The sequence below is a fragment of the Pseudomyrmex gracilis genome, unplaced genomic scaffold, assembly GCF_002006095.1.
Source record: "Pseudomyrmex gracilis isolate BER0280 unplaced genomic scaffold, ASM200609v1 scaffold_7, whole genome shotgun sequence".
NCBI classification, from domain to species: Eukaryota; Metazoa; Arthropoda; class Insecta; order Hymenoptera; family Formicidae; genus Pseudomyrmex; species Pseudomyrmex gracilis.
The window spans coordinates 1,111,909-1,132,127 of record NW_018020591.1 but is presented as its reverse complement, the minus strand read 5'-3'; the positions used below and the strand labels follow the sequence as shown (position 1 = coordinate 1,132,127).

Here is a 20,219-nt window from a genome sequence, read left to right as displayed (position 1 = left end):
CTTCTATCTGCCTACGAGAGATGTTAAACCAATTCTGGGACACCCTGTATATATATATGTACATATCAAATTAGTTTACGTTTAGTTAGAAAAAAATTAATGACAAGAGAAAATCGTTGAGAAAGTGTTTAACCAAGCGCAAATAGCATTTCCGAGGAAATAGCGCGTGTGAAATAACGTTTTGCGTTTTTCTAACTCTTTGATAAACGAGAACAACAATTGCACGTATATACATATATGTTGTTTCGCACACGCTATTTCCTCGGAAATGCTGTTTGCGCTTTGTTAAACACTTTCTCAACAATTTTCTCTTGTTATTAATTTTTTTTCTAACTGAACGTAAAATAATTTGATGTGTTTTTTCTGATAAATGTGTCAGACAATTTCGATAAAATGTGATTACACACATATTCCATTTCTTTTGTTTAAAGATTTTGCATTAACTTAACCGACAATGTGTAATTTAACATCTTCCGCAACTTTCTTTGAAGACTAATGCACATTTTTCTTCTCTCTGTTCCTGATTGTACAAAAAACTTTGAAAACATTCTTTTTGTAAAAGTTTTCACAACGAAATTTTATTACTTTTACCATCAGCAGAAGTTGCAAATTGTATTTTATTTTGTTTCTTTGCAGATTGAAATCAGTTATCCTAAACTTCTCTCGCACAATCAAATAATCGATCTGGGTCTTTAAATCTCTATGTAGCGCCGGCGGAAAGTTAAAAACTGTATTAACATAAAATTTTCTCACCTTTATAAAAAATGTCGACATGTAATGCAGATTCGGGTCGCTGATATATTACCGTTAGAAACGCAAGCGAAACATTAATTCGCCCGATTGTTTCTCTTCCCGAACCAAAAATTTCTTATTCCAATTAGAACAATTATAAATGACAATCGCAATTCTATTAATCTGTCATATCTTCGATATTACATTTTGTTTATTTCTCGAATACGCGAAAGTGATAACAAGAAAAAAATGCCTGTGTTTGCAGACATGAGTGTCATTAATGGGTGTCTGTCGCGCACTTTTCTAATCTGTCAAAGTTATCGATCCGTGTAGCAATAACGCTTTCTGTCAAAATTGCGAGCTTATCTATCCCACGTAAGTGCGGCGAGTTCATAAATTTTAATTTCGTAGATTTACACAATGAGGAAGAGGAGGAGGAGGAAAGTAAATTTGTATAATCGTTGCATGATAACGAGGAGCATGTCGCGAGAATCAAATTTAATTTTCCGAAATTAAATCTTGTCCGGGGGGTAGATGGGATGTATATTCAGGCGGTTGATAGACTCGTACTACGAACTTTAATTCAGGTTTGGGCTACGCTTTGTGACGTTTCTTTCGCGCGACGACGATTAAAAAGTCGTTCGAGATATATCTGTCGGATGCAATTCAACACAGATAAGATTTCCTTTCTGTCTCAGGGAAAATGCACATGGGCGGGCACAGGCGGACGGCGAGTTACTTTACAGGATATATCGCTGCGTTCGCTTTCCGAAATTGAGAGGAAAGTTCTTTGTAAGGTGGCTGTGGCGAAGCTTCAAGCTCTCAATCTAGGTGTTCACATCAGACCGCCAAGCGGTAAGTTTCCACGGATTCTTTTAATTATTTTGTTAAATTGAAATGAAAAAAGTCAAATACAGCCTCTCTCTCTTATTAAACTTTTTCTCTCTTGATTTTTCCTCGCGAAAAAGATTAAATTACTCGTCTGAACAAAGTTTTTATTTAGAATAACCGCTTTAGATTGTACGAAGTTATTTCGGCGAGACAAAAGCAAATAACTGTTCTAATTGTACAAGTGGATTGCATAATGTGGCGTCGAAATCGTATATTTAAAGTGTATCTCGAAATACGTTTGTCAAGTGAGTTTCTTCGATTTTCTTTCAGAGTCGCTTGCGAGCGGGTTAGTGACCACGAAGCCAAAGAAGCGTGCCTATCTGTTGAAGAGGAAAGCTCTCACGACGAGTTTCTTCGACAATAAAGAAAAAGGTGAGCAGAAAACGCAATATTCGTTAATCGCGCGACTACATTGCAGTAGGTATTTTTATCACGATGAAATACAATTGTGCGCCTGCAGAATACCCGGTGATATTATTTATATCGTGCAATGTACCGGGTGTCTGAAACAGTTTTGTTCTTCACATACGTTTACAGACTCGAGCTTATCGTTTCTCTCACGCGTTCATTGGCTCATATTAATTAATTAATATCTTTATTTGATATTTTAACCCTTCGCGGACACACCTCAAAAATGATCTATGACAGACAGACTGGGTCTATGAGACCCACGCGACGTCAAAAGCGAATATCGCCGTGAAAAATTAATATTTTTTCAATTTTGTTTTTTTTGTTTTTTTTTTAATCAAAAGTTTGAATGATTCTGCGTCGATAAAAAAAAATAAAAAAACTCTAGTATTTTCGAAGATATAAGAGTTTTAAAAAACTAATTTTTATTAGAGCGTAATGTTTGAGTGAGTCTGGGAGACCCATATCTATCCGCAACGGATTAACTATTAATATCTTTAGTATAATAACTATTGCAAAGTTTACGCAAAACTGTATGTGACTTTTCTTGTGTTCAAATTGACCTATCAGATTAATTAGATTTATATTAATCTAAGATTAGGGTTAGTTTCAGATTAATTTGTCCTTACACTTGGGCTGCGTCGAAAAGTTTTAGACACTGTGTATAGTGACAAAATGTCTTCCTCAATTAAAACTTCTCTCAGAAACAAAGGGAATCACCACTCGATATCAATGCAATTTATTTCTAAGATGATCAAATATAGAAACAAAAGAATTATTGAGTCAAACGTAAGGGTTCAACGAAACGTTTACGTCCGGTCAACGAGTTCCTCTAGTTAGTCTTTCTCTCTTTCTCTCTCTCGTGACTCTTCATTCTCTGCACGACCTATAAAAGAAGCTTATAATAGTAGCATCGAAAATTTGAATAAATTTTTTCAGCACAAAAATCTTCATATGTACACTTGTAAACATAATAATTATTTAATGTAATTAGCCAAATTAATAATAATACTTCTAAATTATTATAGACTATTATATTATTATAGATTGACATTCCGATTTTTTATGTTATTTGGGCAAACGCCGTGACAAAACAAAATTTTGCAATTTATACTGGACACAAGAACACGAATTCTGATAAATAAAAAAAAGAATGCAATGTAGCAGCAAATCGTGGAATTTTGTTCGAGCGAGTCAATAATTAAATATAACGTGCGCAGTTTAAATGTGTAGAAAACGTATTTAACGGCCGTAATTTATGGCACAATTATTTGTTTGGAGAATAACTAGTTCAGTTATTTTCAGACAGACGCAATAGCACTTGTTGAAGTTTGGGAAAAGGAGCGCTCTATCACTTGATACGTTTACGACAGTCCCACGCATATGTATATGTTATATATATATATATATATACATGTATGTATATATACCTGTATATATTATATATACGCTGTATATTAATTTTATTTATAACATATATATGTTATAAAAAAGCAAGACCTTTATTATTTGTTGCAACAAAGACGAGAACTGTGTTTCAAATTTCTGATCTATTTTTAATCGGTCGCTAAACTCGCTATTTCCAATTCCATGCTTGAAACATTATTATGGAAAGTATAAGTGAGTCATATGTACGGGGTGTCTGTAACTTTTTGACACGACCGAAGTGTGAAGAGGTAGAATGGGTCAGTCTGAACAGAAAAGTCATGTATCATTTCGCAAATGCGAAAATAGAACGAACGGAAAAGGTCAGCAATGAATGCGTAAAAAAGTCACATGTGTGTTTGATTAGAAACCAAAACGAGAGAACAACGAAGTTGATATCACCTCTCCGCAAGAGTAATTCGTTAACGTGCTAATTCCATGGTTTTTTTATTCCCGCTAGAAAAGCGTTGACGTCATTTAAATCCATCGTTTTTATCCACATTTTCAAAGGTCAAAGATAAGCGAGCAAAATATCTAATGACTATTATATTGCTCCAAGTGTATTACTTGCTATTTTTCCTCATGTAGTAAAATAGAACATATATTTTATTTATATAAAATCTCATTTACTTTTTATAAAAAAGAAACACACAATCAAACATTAATAAATAAATATGTATAATTTGTTTATAAGATGTCTGAAACTTTTTTCACACACACTTTGCACTTATTGGTTCAAATAGAAATCTTTGTGAATATATGTTATATAATCTTATTAAGATTAAAAATTATCAGAAATAAATATACGTATATATAGGATATCCGAAAAATTTTGACCACAAGTGTGAAGATAGATTGAGTTAATCTGAAGAAAAGTCATTTGCTATTCTGCAAACTTCGCAATATTTATAGAATAATTAATTAATAAATGTAATTCACTTCATAAATGTAATTCAAGCGCGTGGGAAGCGAGGATTCGGATTCTGTAGGCGTATATTCAGTTCTACAGAAAAACAGCTTACTTCATCAATCTTTAATAGCAAGAAGCGAGGCACACGGAGTGTGAACATAGCTTTTTACCACGATCAGCTGATTTCCAAAACTGATGTATTGTCACTTCCTACGTATAATTTCGTAACTCCACAACCCAAATTTTAAAGGAGAGCAGTTTAAAGATTTAACACTTTATATATTTTACTTAGTTAAGGAATTCTTTCGATTTTCAAATTTTTCTTATTACCTTACCTTACTTATGAATATTTTTTGAATATCTAATGACCATAAAAAACATGAATTTTTAAGTGTCACTATGTAATAAACTGAAGATCCCGTATGTGATTATATTTATGTAATTATATGTAGGGAGTGACGATATACACGTCTACAGAGACTGTCGCTTCTCACGCGCTCATTGGTTCACATTAATTAATATCTTAATAACCATTGCAAAGTTTCCAAATTGTACAAGACTTTTCTGTTCAGATTGATCCAATCTACCTTCGACCGTATAAAAAAAAAGTTTCAGACGCCTTATAAACTAATTACGCATTTTTATTTATTAATGTTTAAATATTTATTTACTAATTTTTAAGTAATTACTTATATGTGTATTCAGTTGTTTAATTCTTGACTACGAGAAATTCAGAGTCAAGATATGTGAAAACATTATCCGTGAGGTAATTAACAGCAGCTACGATCTCACACACAGATTACAGTAAATTATATCGCACACTCTGTCATACTTACATGTACTCGCAGATATTGTAACGTCTGCACCGAATGCACGGAATGCAGATTAGACACTTTTGTAGATCGCGCAGGACAAATTTTTTTTTGTCGGCCGTTCTCATATCGTTTGAATCGCTACGCAAGCAAATGAAACTGCAATTTCCTGCAACGAGCACGTTGCTCTGTTAACATCGTGCTCTCATTCCGTCGCATTTCGGCAAACTAATTATGCGGTCGCGCAATTACGCTTCCAGTACTGTTTGCGCTACACTTTTGCAACGCTCTTAACATTTCAAATAAGGATACCGTCTGTGAATATTGTGACGTACAAATCGACTCGGACAGATTGGTGTTCTCCGTGAAATCTCATGAAATATTATTTCTCACTGACATATTGTCTCAATATTCCGCGATGATGGTCCCGAGTTCGAATCCGCTCACCACCTAAGGAGTTTTTCCGGGCCGGTCCTTTCAACCGAGTTGATCGTTGAACTAAACCGGGCCTCCAAAAATTAATTCGGGTGTAATCCCGAATTAATTCTCTTCCCACAAGGCGATCATAGTCACAACATCTTGAACACGAGCCCGACACAGATGGACACGCCCACTGTGAAAGAAGGCCGTGTATCGCGTGGTAGTAGTATACTACACAAACCCTCCTTGTGACAAAAACATAATAAATAATAATTAATTAACACAAACCCCAGATATTTGGGGTCTACTTGACGTATCATCTCCCATAAAGACTCCTAGAATGGCGTATGGACTAACCTTAAGGTCTTCTGTGCCAATATGCACCAATACCAATACCAATATTCCGCGATGGACGTTACACGCGAACGCAATTTCACCGCGAACGCAACATGTCTTGCACGCATATTTTTTCAAAAATCATAAAAAAATAAAAAAAATAGAAAATGTATCAATTTGTTTATTGGATTAAATTGAGGATGAGCACGCGCATTCTCCGAATAGAAATCGAGTCAGGTCGGTGGTAGAATAACAGAAATAAAATTCGGCAGCTTGGTGGTCCGAGCGTGGAAAACGCATCTACTTATCCATGTGCAGCGACGCGGCGACGAAAGGCGGGCGCATCGGCCGGCCAGGCTGATATGAGACACAATTTCGCCAGTTAAAATTAGCCACGGGGTGCTCGCGCACAGTAGCGTATATATTTCCGCATATATCAGGTTTATTTGTGATCCGGATACAAGTGCCTATGTGTAGGGACACGTCAATCGGGAGTCTCTTTGCCAGCGAGGTCGCTCACTCCCTTTAAAGCACTGTGTTTTCGCACATGTCTTCTTACCAAAAGATCAATAAAATAAGCATATATACGTATATGTATATAGATACGCGCGCGTATTCTATATATCTAAATGATCTAAAATTACAATTTTCAGAAAAAACAAATAATTTAACAACTGTGACAATTGTTAAAATATAAGAGTGCGTCTTAAAGGGAAGACTTCAAACTACAAGAGAGAGAGAGAGAGAGAAAAAGTATATTTAAAGCAAGATACACTTATTATTACCGATAATATATTTTTAATAGTAATAATTAATAATAATTAATTTGTTGTGCATATTGTTTTATTATTTTCTTTATTTTTCTTTTAATATATGTATATTTTTGAAGATGTTTTTTGGGTTTAAACCGCGTTAGTGTCATTTTTATACCGACGTTTCGTGAACATTTCAGCTCACTTCATTTCAAGAGCAACCTGATAGTATCAGGTAACCCTAATGAAGCGAGCTGAAATTTTCACAAAACGTTTCAAGAACAACCTGATAGTATCAGGTAATCTTGATAAAGTGAGCTGAAATATGTTCACGAAATGTCAATATAAAAATGACATTAAAAATGCGGTTCAAACCCGAAAAACATCTTCGAATGTTAATACAACACATCGCAAAAGCATCAAATATCAAATATGTATATTTTCTATTTTAATATATATATTTTTTAATATATGTTATTAAATATGTACTATTAATAATAATATGTATGTATAATGTTTTGTTTCTTTCTTTTATTTTTTATTTGATTTGTATTATTTTAGAATTGTAAATAATTGTAAATATGTGTACAAAGAAATTTATTAATATTCAAAAGCCTGGTAAACTCTTTGACAGCTAGACAGAAGTTAGCGAAATAGACTACTTGACAATCAAATGAAGAAACAATTCTAAGAAGAGGACTTAAACATAGTCGCCTCTCAAATACCTTCGTCTTGTTTTAAGCACGTGACTCCGCGACCGTAAATTTCACGCTCTTGAAAATATGTTAGCACGATCAAAATACACTTACAAACAAAGTTGCAACTATGTATAAATATACCTATTAGGAAATGTCAATTACTTAAACATGTGTGCAACAAGATACACCGAAGATATTTATATACGCAATATGTCCGTATGTTCGCACTCTTCGTGTCTAAATACGTACGCACATCAGACGAACCGACACATACGTACGGAGGTGGCAAAGTGTTGACGATCGAAGCCGATCGTTCTGAGAACGCTTCCAAAAAAAGGTCTCGTTCTCTTCGCATATTGTAGTTCGTAAAGTGGTGCGTTCCACGCTTGTTCGTAGGCGAGCACGTTTCGAAGAGAGAAGAGAAGCCAGGATGGCCCAGATCGCAGTCTATAATCGGATCGGTATAGGAACACGGTTTGTTGCTCTTCGGCTTTCAACTGTGCTTGAGAGAGAGAGAGAGAGAGAGAGAGAGAGAGAGAGCGAGAAAAAGAACGAGAGAAAGAGAGAAAGAAAGAAAGAGAAAGAGAGACACAAAACTTCAACGTTTTTTATCTCAATCGTCACTGGCCATTTGTGAGGAGATCGTGGGAACATAACCAGTTTTATTGAAAAGAAAACAAAAGATATTACTTGGTAAACAAGCGACATTAGAAAAAGATTTCCGTTGACTGTTTGCATATGCGGAATAGTAAGAAAGGTTTCCGTAATATTTGCGAGTGAAGATGAGAAAAAGACGTTCACAAGTTTTGTTCGATCGACTACTTCTCTTGAGCGTAGTTGAAAATCGAAAGCCTATACCGATCTGTTTATAGACCATAATCTGGGCCATCCTGGTTTCTCTTCTCTCTCACACTTGAAATAAAAAGTGGCAAAGTATTTATACGGTCAGCTAAAATTATTTTTAAAAAAAGCTAACGTTATTTTTTTTAACAGCGCTTTAAGAGAGCTAACATTGTTGTTTAAAAATCACAAATTTGTGCTCGTTTTTTTAATAATACAATCGTTTATACAAACATTTTTTACGATCGTAAACTTTAAGAATATGTGAAAAATTTCAATTTTTCGAAAGTTTCAGGTAGACACTCCTCGAAAAAAATTGTGTGAAATGTTTATCTTATCTTTTATGTGATTTTTGCAGATGCACCTGTTGGCTTAGTGTTCGGTATTCCTCTTTCGCAATGTTTAGAAAATGATAGAATTACCAGAATCGCCGCTAGAGAGATGTCCGATGTCGGGACTTTAAGCAGAAGTAGTAGACACGGTAGCAGAACCAGTTTCTCTAGTCTTACGGAGACATCGGTAGCCATCACGACGAAAACGGAAGAGGTAAGAAATTTTTAAGTTACCGGTATGAAAGATGAACGTACAACGCAAGTAGCGAGCAATTTTACGGACACGATGAGACAGTCAGTTCTTCAAATTCCATTGTAGAAAATCGTATAAATGTTTTGTAGAACATATATATATATATATAATTTAGTTTTGATCATTTTGTATTGTTTTGAAAATTTATATGTTCTTCCCAAGTATCTGTTACAATTTTTTTTTTTTTACCAAAAATGTAATATCAAATGTTTTTTTTTTCAAGTAGAAACGTAGATGTGCGCGATATTAACATCTGTATCGCAACTGTCGACTTCCATTGCCACTCAAGGCGTTGACCTGTATTACTTACGACAGTTTCTTTCGAGTGGTAAAGCTTGGCAGCTGATCGACCAACCATTAAAGATACGCCGCGGGCGGCGAGCAAATATAGAAACGTAAAACGGGATATCGCACGCGCGTATTCTACCGAGTGTGGAATTTATGTAATTCTGCGATCTTTCGTGTACACTAAACATGTTAGGAAACAATTTCGCAAAGAGAGCGTCGTGTCTTTTGTCTTTGAAAAATGTGTGTGTCCGCGCGCGCAAAGCGATACATTTTCGTTCTTACACACGGTCACTACCGTGTAAGAATGTAAATCTCCATTGAGAGAGATATCATTCATCTCTCTGGACGTGCGTATCTGCTGCGTATGATCCTCTAGTAAGACAGAAGATCTATGAATTATTGACTTCGCAAAATTTGGTTCGTTGCGACAAAGTCATCAAGGCGAGTGCCTCAATCAAAAACGCGCGCCGTCTAAAGTACAGGGTGATTCGAGATCTCTCGAGGTGACATTTTGTTGCAACGAATCTTCTTACCAAATAGTAACGTCAGGATCTGTTAGCTAATAGTACAAGGTAATTTACGCAGACTATTTGGTGGAGGTACCGTTCTCTGACCCGCTCGCCCGCTTCAAATACACACACCCTTCTCCTCTCTTTCACACATTGGCTTGACTTGAACGTACGCCCAATACTTACGTCGGTATGTCGAAAGAGACATCGGCAATGTCTTTCCCGTTGACGTCATCACTGACTGCCGACATTGCTAACACGGCATCATCCATTGCGTCACTGTGCTCTTGGGACGAAACAGTTTATCGACGACCACTTGCGACACGGGCCAGATGTCGAGCCTGCTGTGTACACACGCGTTCATTCTGAATTTATATCGAACGAATAGGTCATTCGAACAGCTCGTGATAAAATTGATATTGATCTTTGGAAAAAGTAATAATATTTATTTGAAAAAAAAAAAAATCAAACTAAAATATACTTAAAGACAAAAAAAATCAAGAAAAGTGAAGAGAAACACAAATATCTGTTTACGTTTATTTGATTGAGATCAAATCGCGTTACAAAGTATAAAACTAGCGTGTCGTAACATAATCAGAAATTGATGTGTCTCTTGCACTTGAAATGTTTACGACGACCGAAGAACTAAATAAGTTGTTCGCGAAACCCGAAATCCATTTTGTGCTTCATCGTCAGAAACAGAGAGAAAAAGAAATAGACATATATTTTATAACATGTCACTGTATGCGCTTTTTCTCTCCCATATGTGTGCGCAAGCGTACACGTTGCAGTTTACTTCTGGTCGGGGTTGATAAAAAAGTTATTCTTTCTTTATTTTTTTTCATCTCAAGAGATAAAAACATTCCAAAAAAACTCTTTGTTTCTCTCACATGCAATATATTTTTTTATTATATATTTTTATATTTATTTTATATTTTTATATTCTAAAAACAGAAAGAAAAAAGAGAAGTAAATATATAAGACACATAAGAAATGTCACGTGAGATCATATTCGAAATGAGAAAGTTATCAGAAATCTCTGATTAATCTATTTCTGCCGTCTCTTTTCCTGGCATCTTTGCGAAACCACGCCTAACATGATTAATCGATCGCATGTACGCATATGCGCACGATACGCGAAAAAAAAAAAAACGATATAGAGAATATCTCTCGTGACGACGTCACGTGTGTCGCCGCTAGGTGACATCATAGATCAGAGACGCGAATAGAATGGGAATAGAATCGCTAATTTTAACTGCGAGTTAATTAGAAACCCTCAAATTCCCAGACAACTGGATCGGCCGCTAAAATACTCGAATACGGAATGCGACTTTACACGAGCTAATCTGTTTAAAGGATTTAGAAAATTTGATTGTTTTTATAAGTAACACAGTGTGTGTTTCACTTGTGCGGAGTAATTGGCATTTCATAAAAAAAAGAAAAAAAGAGATGTAGAAAAGAAATAAAATAAAATAAAATTACTCTTTAAGTTTTCTGATCTGTAAAGTTAAAAGTCTAATTTTATGTGTGCACATTTATTAGTCACTTTTCTGAATAACGAAAACTGGAACTACCCCTGCTCCAGACGTATGAAAAAAAAGCTTAATTTACAAATAATGTTAATTATGTTAATAATATTAATAATGGGTTAATTAATCAATACAAGTTTGTGCTTCAATGCGAAATACAATATTTGAATGTTTCAATGCAAAACGCACTGATATTTGTTTTGATTAAACCAGGAAGGCTCGAGCGAGTCTCTGTCGTCGAAAGGTACTCCTACATTGGGAGGTGATTCCGGAATGCTCGAGCTGAGCGACAGCGGAGGTTCTGCCGGAAGTGAATGGGACACTGTGCCAAATATCGTCAGGCAATGCATCTGGCATCTCGAGAACACCGGTTTTCAAACGCTGGGCGTGTTTCGCGTGTCATCTTCAAAGAAGCGAGTGAGGGAGGTACGCGAGCAACACGTTTCTTCTAATAACTATAACACGCATTAACGTCTCGATGTTAACTTTTGAACATCATCACGGGAACATTTTTCAAGAATGATCAGAATCAATTTCATTGGTGAAAACGCGATATCATTTTCTCAAGACGAATTATTAAATTATTTACTTAAAAAGGACGCAATTATCCTTCGATACACATATTTTTCTTGATGTGTTTTTATTCTTAATGCGACAAAATGAACATTTATTACGTTGTTGTGATTCTTTACAGAAACGGTGAATATTTTTCAGCAAGATGATAATATAATGTTTAATTTCTAGTTTACTAGTAAATCCGAAATGAAAATATGTCTGCACTCTCTCACATATGTTCTCTTTTATATACTTTTACATACTTTTACATACTTCCTTTTTAATCGCGTTATCGGATTTTCTCCTCCATCTGTACAATATGTCTTTGTCCATTACTGCGTATTACAGCTATCAATAAGAATGAAATATTTATCAAACGAATCGCCAATTTGTCTCAGAGATATAAATCCACTCTTATGGAAAATGAATAATTTTACACTAACACACACACACACACACATTTCTGAAAAGTGACTATTTTTCGAAATATACTTGTAGTTTTATACGAAAATTTCAAATGTGAGAAATATTTGTGATAAATTTCAGTTGAGAGAAAATTTTGATTCCGGCCGGGAGACGAAAATAGGCTCCGATCAATGTCCCCACGATGTAGCCACCCTCTTAAAGGAGTATTTTCGCGATCTGCCGGATCCGCTGCTTTGCCGGGAGTTATATCAGGCCTTCGTACATACTCAAAGTAAGAGAAAAGGATTCTAACGCGATGGAAGCCGCGATTGACAAACGCTGCCACTATTTTCTAACACTTCCTGTATACTTCATCTCCAAGGAAAGATTTTAATTCGGGTTTACCGATTTGAAATTCGCTTGTTTCCTGATAACAAGATGTAATAATCGATTTTCAATAGTCCACGCTCGAACGAGAAACGTAATAAGCCGGCGATTCTTCTGTCGCAGAAATCAGGAACAGACGGCTGCAGCAAGAAGCGCTCCAGCATCTAATTCAACTTCTACCCGTGCCCAATCGCGACACTCTTTGGACACTTTTGACGTTTCTGAATGACGTCGCCAAATACAGCCAGGATTACAAGACTAAGGACGGGGAATGGTTGCCGGGGAATAAAATGGATAAAACAAATCTCGCGACCGTCAGTACCGCATAGCAGCACTTTTCTCCGACTTTGATCTCTTTCCAATATCCTGTTCTCGCAAAATGCGTTCGTCGCGTCTCGTTGAGTTCTCTCTTAGACAGAATATGCAAAAAGAATGTGTTATCAAACGCAGCGACGGAATTCCAACATTGCTGACGAGATTAAACTCTTTCTCTCTCTCTTTGGATTATCTTTTTCTTTACTTAAAGTAGTACTGTGTTAAGTGCATAGAAATCGAGTTTGTTACATCGCATAAAAACCTATCTAGAAAAATTGTTTTATGCAACAGACTGAAAATAAACTTTGATTCACAGTAGATAGAATTTATATGTTCCAGCGGAAATTCTCTCTGCACAAAATTGACGAATTAATTAATTAATTAATTAATTAAATATTCTCGATAAATTTCATATGTCAGTTGCGGAAAAAGAGCGCGTTAATTAGATGAAAGATCGATAACCACGTCTGGATTGGACGATGATACGCGAATCAGAAACGTTTGACCGCACGTTGCAGGTGTTCGCGCCGAACATTCTGCATTGCGTGAAACCCGGCCAGGTGAGATCAGAGATCTCGTCGGAGAGAGCCGAGGAGAGGGTGGACGTGATAAACGTGGTGCGAACTCTCCTGGAACAAACATCGATATTATTTACTTTGCCAGCGGCGCTATTGGACGAGGTGTATCAACATATGATGGACACCCATCCGGCTGAACTGGACATCGCTCTGTCCCGTCGCATCGAAGAGTAAGTTTTTCTCTGTAATCCAAATCTGACGAATGACAAAACAAAAGACGGAATATGACAGGGGAAACGAGAGAGCATCTCTTTTTTTTCTCTTTTTCCAAGTAGATTTTTTTTTCGCATTATATTTCATCATTTTCGTAACTTTCACGTGCGCGCGGAGAACAAAGTTTTGCTATTTATACAAACAGCGGGAAGAACTTCTTGCTGGTTCTTCTTGCTGAATGTTTTTTTGCTGTTTACGTAGCAACTAATCAATACGTTTCTTAGATCATATCTATAATAACTTTTCTAACTTAAAGTTATAAAATCCATCAAGTTATTTATCGCTTTCTCCCCTCCAAAGTATATTTTATAGCCATAAAATATTTTATTGACAATTTTTTTTTATACCTTCGCAAAATAAAGTGGTTTTCAAGTCGTAAATTTTGTCCTTGACCTATCGAGTAGTTTCGCGTACGTGAGCAGCGATCGATCGATGTCGATGCTGTGAGAAGTAACAATGTTCTCTACGCGTCCTTGCGGGTGTGGTCTCGTAACATTGAGACAAGAAGCGCCAAGAAGTTCTTATGTACGTGCTTTCACAGGCAATCTGAGGATGAAGCGGATCTTTGTAGTGAAGCGGAAACAGTAGAAGAAACGCTGACTATGTCGACCACTGTGGCAAAGGAGACGAGAAAGGTGATGTAAAATACTCGGATTATTCAATCTTAAATGCTACTTGAATTACTTAATCTTAGATGCTGTTACGTTCGAATCCAATTTATTTTCTTTGAAACTTTTACAAATAATAAATAAATTATTTATTTGAAATTTTTCAAGTTTTAATTTATTAAATCACCATTTTTGTGTTCCAGGTGTGGACGAGAGAACAGTGTCTACATCAGACCGCCGGTATTGGCAGCAATTTTGAACCAAGGCCACGAAGGTTCAAAAGGCCAGGAAGTCGAAGAAGAGAGGATAACAGAAGCGATAGCGTAGATAGCGGATCAAGCGAGGATCCTTCGGATCCTCGACGAAGATCCTCCTCTACAGTCATTACTGCTAGTCTTACCATACCCATGTCTGAAGCGTTTTCTTTACCTCTCGACATTCCTTACATCGAGGAAACACCGAAGTTGCAATCGAGTGTGGCCCCGAGACAGAGACAGAGGTCCATTTCCTCAAGTTACAGAGAAAGTTCGTGTGTTTCGTACAAAGTTATTTAATATTCAACACACACACACATACGCTCACGTGAAATATAAAGCTAATAAAAACATATGTTTCACATGCAGCCGGGAGACACGGAAGTGATAGCAATATTAGTTCCTTGGCGACTCAGTCGAGCGATCAGCCGCTGAGTTCCCCGCCCTCGTGGACGTCATCGTCTCCAACTAGTCCAGATAGCTCGGGCAACGCCGTCTCGTATATCCCAGATCAGCAGGCGATTCTTCAGAAAGTTTCTTTCACAATCTCGAGCAAAGTTAACCAGGTGAATAGGTCGGATAATCAGCAAGAAGCGAGGAAGAGCACGTCATACACGCCGAGCATCACCAGTATTGGCGGTGCGGTGATGAGGTGAGTGTGTGTGTACTTACTTTGTATATGTATCAGTGTGTATGAAATTGCTAAATTTTAATGCGAAGCTTCAGGCATCTCAAATATATCCTTTTATTCTTTGATGCAAGTTAAACATGCGCTCATGTGATTCAGGTCCAAGACCGCCGATATTGAGAGAATGCTGAAGATCTCCGGATCGAATGTCGAGTCCACGAGTCAACAGACGACGAGGAACTCGTCGGCGACCTCAAGCGACAGCAAGAAGTATACAAAGAGGCGATACACAGACTCGAGGCATCCGACGCGTCATATACCTGATTCCAACACTCTGACCGGCAAGACGTTGTCCTCCGCCCCATCGACGACACCCTCTCCTTCACCAACGGTGCAGAACCAACGCGTGCCGGTGCAGTCAGTGTGGAAAAGACGGGAATTGATCTCAAGCACTCCGGATGACGTCTAAATTGTAGCGATCGGGTCGAGAGATTTGGCTGTTAAAAATGAGCATATAGATATGTTTCCATCTCTTGCGCGAGATTGGGTCGAGAGATTTGGCTGTTAAATGTTGATCGCAAAATGAGCATATAGATGCGTGTTTCGTAGGGAAAAGAGTCGCCTTAAACTTGAACAAGAGCCTAAAATATGGAACGTGTCAAATTATAGATGTATAACTAGAAGTTTTGGCCGTCAATCTGCGATCGAGTTTAAAGTAGGTATCAGCAGGGTTTTCTGCCATGTATTAATCTTCTCGCCTGACGGATAACGGATCCATCCGGACCCAAACGCATGTCGCTTCTAAGTCACAATCGTTCAAAGTATGTAAACATTGGCGAAAGAAAAAAACATATATATATATATCTGTAAATATAATAAGATTCCAATGTATATTTCATATTTGGAAAATCGTTAAAAGCGATATTTCGCTACGCGTCCCCATTTGGATCCATCCGTCCTGCACGTTGCTAAAATCATCCGCCGTTCGAGGGTTAAAATCTGCCAACAGACTTTGCTTGATATCAAGCTGTTGATATGATAGTCAACTATTATGTTAACAAATTTTGCTAGTTTAAGAACTAGAAAAATGACAATAAACAATTGATCAAAAAACAGGGTTTAAACGTGCTCATATCCTTTAGGAGATCTATTTGTTGTCGGCGACTTTCTTGTGTGTGTGTTCTCTCTATTCAAATACTTTCCGCGCAATATATAATGAATGTATGTAGTGTCACATATCTCATGTTCGTGCGAATTCGTCTATACTCAGATTCTCAGGTATCGCTTTCAACGATCGATAGACTGTTCGATTAGCCTCGATACTAGACGAGTCCGTCTGGTTTCTCTCTTGACACTAATAGTGACTCATCTCGGCTGTTAATAGCATTACTGTGAAATTTGACGTATGGGTATACAATGACCGATATATGTGTGATTCTCACATTAATTAATTGTATCATTGTTCCTTTCATCTTTTTCATTACTACTGTGTTATTGCAAAAAAATTTCCAACATTTCTCTAGTTTATCTAGATAAATGTGTGACTTTATACATATATATATATATATATAATCTTTTATCTTTAAATAAATGTAAAATTATCTTATAAGTAATAATTGTTTTATTATTGTAAATTTCAAAATTAAAAAAATGCTCTGTTGTAAAATACAATAATAAGAACTAAATAATTGTAAAAGCCTTAAATTAGAATACTTTTTAATTTGAATGTTAGTTTACTAATTTTTCAATAAAATAATATTATTACTTACCTGACTCGTATCTCGTGGTCTCCATCCAGGTAAAATTAAAATTAAAAATTTGATTACGATTAATTTATTTTTTTCTATTGTCGTTCGCGATAATAGTCCATGTTGAGAGAGACACGCATGTGTGTCGTCATACTTACTGTTGTCGGTAAATTATCGTTAAGTTTTCTTTTTTCAGTCTGTAAGTTAATAAATAAAACTTAATTTTTTACATACACTATGCTTTTTATGTATTCTTACTTGAACTGGAATTTGAACCTCATTAATTAAACAGAAAATAATGTTACTCTACAAAAGCATAAAAATATAGTTTCTAGATATAACAGTTAGATATTTTCAATACAACCTCGACATATATCTTTACATACGTCTCGTGTTTAAAAGTGGAACATTTCCATTGACATATTAATCGATACAAATGATAAATATTTATTCTATAAAAAATTAGTCATGCGGGATTTAACATAGAAGGAGTAGTGCATTCAGGTTTTTTTTTTTTTTTTATTTTTTATTAAAACTCGTTTATTATTCAATTTCTCACGTGCCGTCCTTGACGAGCATTTTACATCACGATCTTCGCCAATAATATCATCGAGTACGTACAAACTTTACAAAAACAGTTGCTTAACCGATAAAAAGTTGGAAATGTAACAAATCTATTGTTTAGATTAGAACGTGAGAACGGATATGTATGTACAAGATACATATGATTACACACACACATACATATAAAGTCGTTCAGACTCGTAATCAATGATACAAATACAATCAATTCGCAATTGCTTGTGTAAACGTACATGTGATATTTACTATTACATTGGTAAACTGTAAATTGCCAACAATTTCACATAAATTTCTTTCTATATAATTCTAACGCAAAATTATACGTGCCATGGCAACTTTAGCTCGCACTGCGCGATACGATTTTTTTTGTTGTCGCAAGATATAAAGTATATTGGAACGAACGATTACGTGTGGTAGCTTTTCTACAAAAGATCCTGACACAAAAAAAAAAGATATTGCATACCTAAGAAGTCGCAACTATGTAATCTCGCTGCTTACCACAAAACTACCATCGAAAACGACTATAAGACTTAATTTCTAGTTTGATTTAATTTCTCACGTGCGCGACCGCTTCGCATATAAGATCGGCGCAATAATGAGTTAATAAGTTATTAAATTGCGAATTTGTGTACACACGAACGATCATATACATAGAAGGATCTCGATTGGGATACAATTTCTTCAAACAGTTGTAACACGCAGCGCAGAACAATTTTACGAAGGCCGGCTTTCGAAAAGTGTTACATAAATATCTATATGTGTGAGAGAAGTGAACGTATATATTGCATGATAACAATAATTACGATTACAATTATTAAAGAGTAAAATATAATACTATTCGGGTGGAACAAAAACAAATGCGTTTGTCTACCGATCTCCACAAGACGCGGAACATTATCTCTCGCGTATACAAACACATATGTAAGTTTATATAATATATATATATATATATATATATATATTTCTCTCTCTTTATACATACATTATATATTAAAACAACCCCTTGTTTACATATAAAATATAAATATATTTATACATTCATAGTATATATATATATATCTCTGTCTCTTTTAATTTTGCCGTTTTACGGCTAGCTGCCTATTCAGGGCTGGACGGATGCAATGCTTTAATGTGATTTTATCTTCCTCTTACGCGGAAGAAAAATATCGTTATAAACCTAATATACAAGAAAAACAAAAGAAAAAATATGCAGAGGAAAAAAAAAGAAAGAAAACGAAATTATACGTATCACGCACGCTGCGACTTTTACAGCAATTCGTTAACCGAAAAATAACAACTGACAATTACATTTATCTCTAAGAAAAAATTATATGTATAGTTGTTTTTAAAATACAAGCTTCATGTGCATTAATAAATGAAATCTAAAATTTTCCTTGTGTTAGATATCAATTAATTTTGTTCTACATGTATACGTTTATAACTTACAAACTGAACTTTCTGTTACGTGCATTTTACTTATAATATACTTATGCAATACAATATCAACTTCAATGTGTAACAATTTCTACATATAGGTGTTGTGAGTGTAATATATCACAAATATGATTTGATAATCAAAAGACGAGTAACGTGGATACTAAGAAGTACTTGATTGGACGGAGAATTATTAATAATACTAATAATATGCAACATTAATGCATGATAGTAATTGATTACAACATTGATATATTAAATCAAAAGATCTTCACGTGTTAATTAATTAGAGCAATAATTATTCAATTTTCGATATTACTGCCACGTACAGTAACGATGTTACTGTACTGAACTTTATATAGCGTATAAAGTTCGCAGGACCAAACTTATACAATATATTAGTAGAGATCAAATAAAAGAGAGAACAAAGTGCACATAAACTTATGTCCAAAAATGTTTATTAACACTTTCTCGTATAATAACGAGTCAGACTCGTGGTATCGATTACGGACCAAACACACGCCCGGTATCGAGCAAAGCGGATCAATATGAGACTTTATCCTATATGCACTATGGTTCGCGTTTTGTTTCAAACTAATTCATTTGAGAAGATGTTAAAAAGTTATAAACGTTCGAAGTGTGACCATTATACACATGTTGCCTCAGATGACTCATTAGACTTTAGAATCTAAGTCCAATTTTCCAATGCTATCGTTTGATACATTATGTCTTCAATTTAGAATTCTTAATCTTAAACCAAGCTAATGCCAACCCGACAAGAAAGAACCATTCAAAAGAAAAGTCGGTAAGGACCAGCAATTGTCGAAAGAGAGCTCAAGAACTTCTCTCAGAGAATCCAGGGCTGTTTCTAACTAAATTGCAAAAACATTGGGTGTGAATGACACTACAATACATCAAATTGCTGAAGAGGACCTACGTTACAAGTCCTATGTAATAAAAGTTCGACAAATAGTCTCTCCGAGACTGCCAAGATGAAGAAAGTTGTTCGCTATAATTTGCTTCTCTGTTCGTTGAAAAACAAAGCTGCGGGACGCATCAAGTTTTTTCGGACAAGAAAATTTTTTATGCCAAGGTAAACCGGAGAAATCGTTGGCTCGCTAGATTCCGACGATGTTCCCAGAATAGGTAGGAGTTTTCGGCTTCTGTTCACGTCCTAGGCGTCGTTTCTAGGGAGCGTCACGTCATGCCGCCACATTTCTTTCGAAAGAAAGAAACCGTTACAAAAGAAATTTATTTACGCGTTCTGACAAAGGTAGTAAAGCCGTGGATGAATACTGTAGCTGCCGGGAGGCTGTACGTCTTCCAACAGAACCGTTTACGGGGAATCTGACAGAGTGATAACCCAAAGTGTCCTCT

The 20,219-nt window shown here is 35.8% G+C and overlaps 1 protein-coding gene across 5 annotated transcripts in view; it reads left to right on the top strand.

Annotated features, from left to right (window-relative positions):
* LOC109859866 (rho GTPase-activating protein gacII) overlaps positions 1-16,614 on the top strand; it is a 33,043-nt gene extending 16,429 nt beyond the window's left edge. For all 5 annotated transcript variants that reach the window (XM_020438567.1, XM_020438557.1, XM_020438548.1 and 2 more), the window contains 11 exons: positions 1,431-1,587; positions 1,894-1,995; positions 8,583-8,770; positions 11,349-11,561; positions 12,237-12,387; positions 12,606-12,796; positions 13,316-13,545; positions 14,130-14,223; positions 14,400-14,721; positions 14,820-15,102; positions 15,238-16,614. In XM_020438567.1, the coding sequence (XP_020294156.1) occupies positions 1,431-1,587; positions 1,894-1,995; positions 8,583-8,770; positions 11,349-11,561; positions 12,237-12,387; positions 12,606-12,796; positions 13,316-13,545; positions 14,130-14,223; positions 14,400-14,721; positions 14,820-15,102; positions 15,238-15,547 (2,241 nt within the window). In that variant the 3' untranslated portion in view covers positions 15,548-16,614. The remainder of the gene's footprint in view (positions 1-1,430; positions 1,588-1,893; positions 1,996-8,582; positions 8,771-11,348; positions 11,562-12,236; positions 12,388-12,605; positions 12,797-13,315; positions 13,546-14,129; positions 14,224-14,399; positions 14,722-14,819; positions 15,103-15,237) is intronic.
* Positions 16,615-20,219: the final 3,605 nt, after the last annotated feature.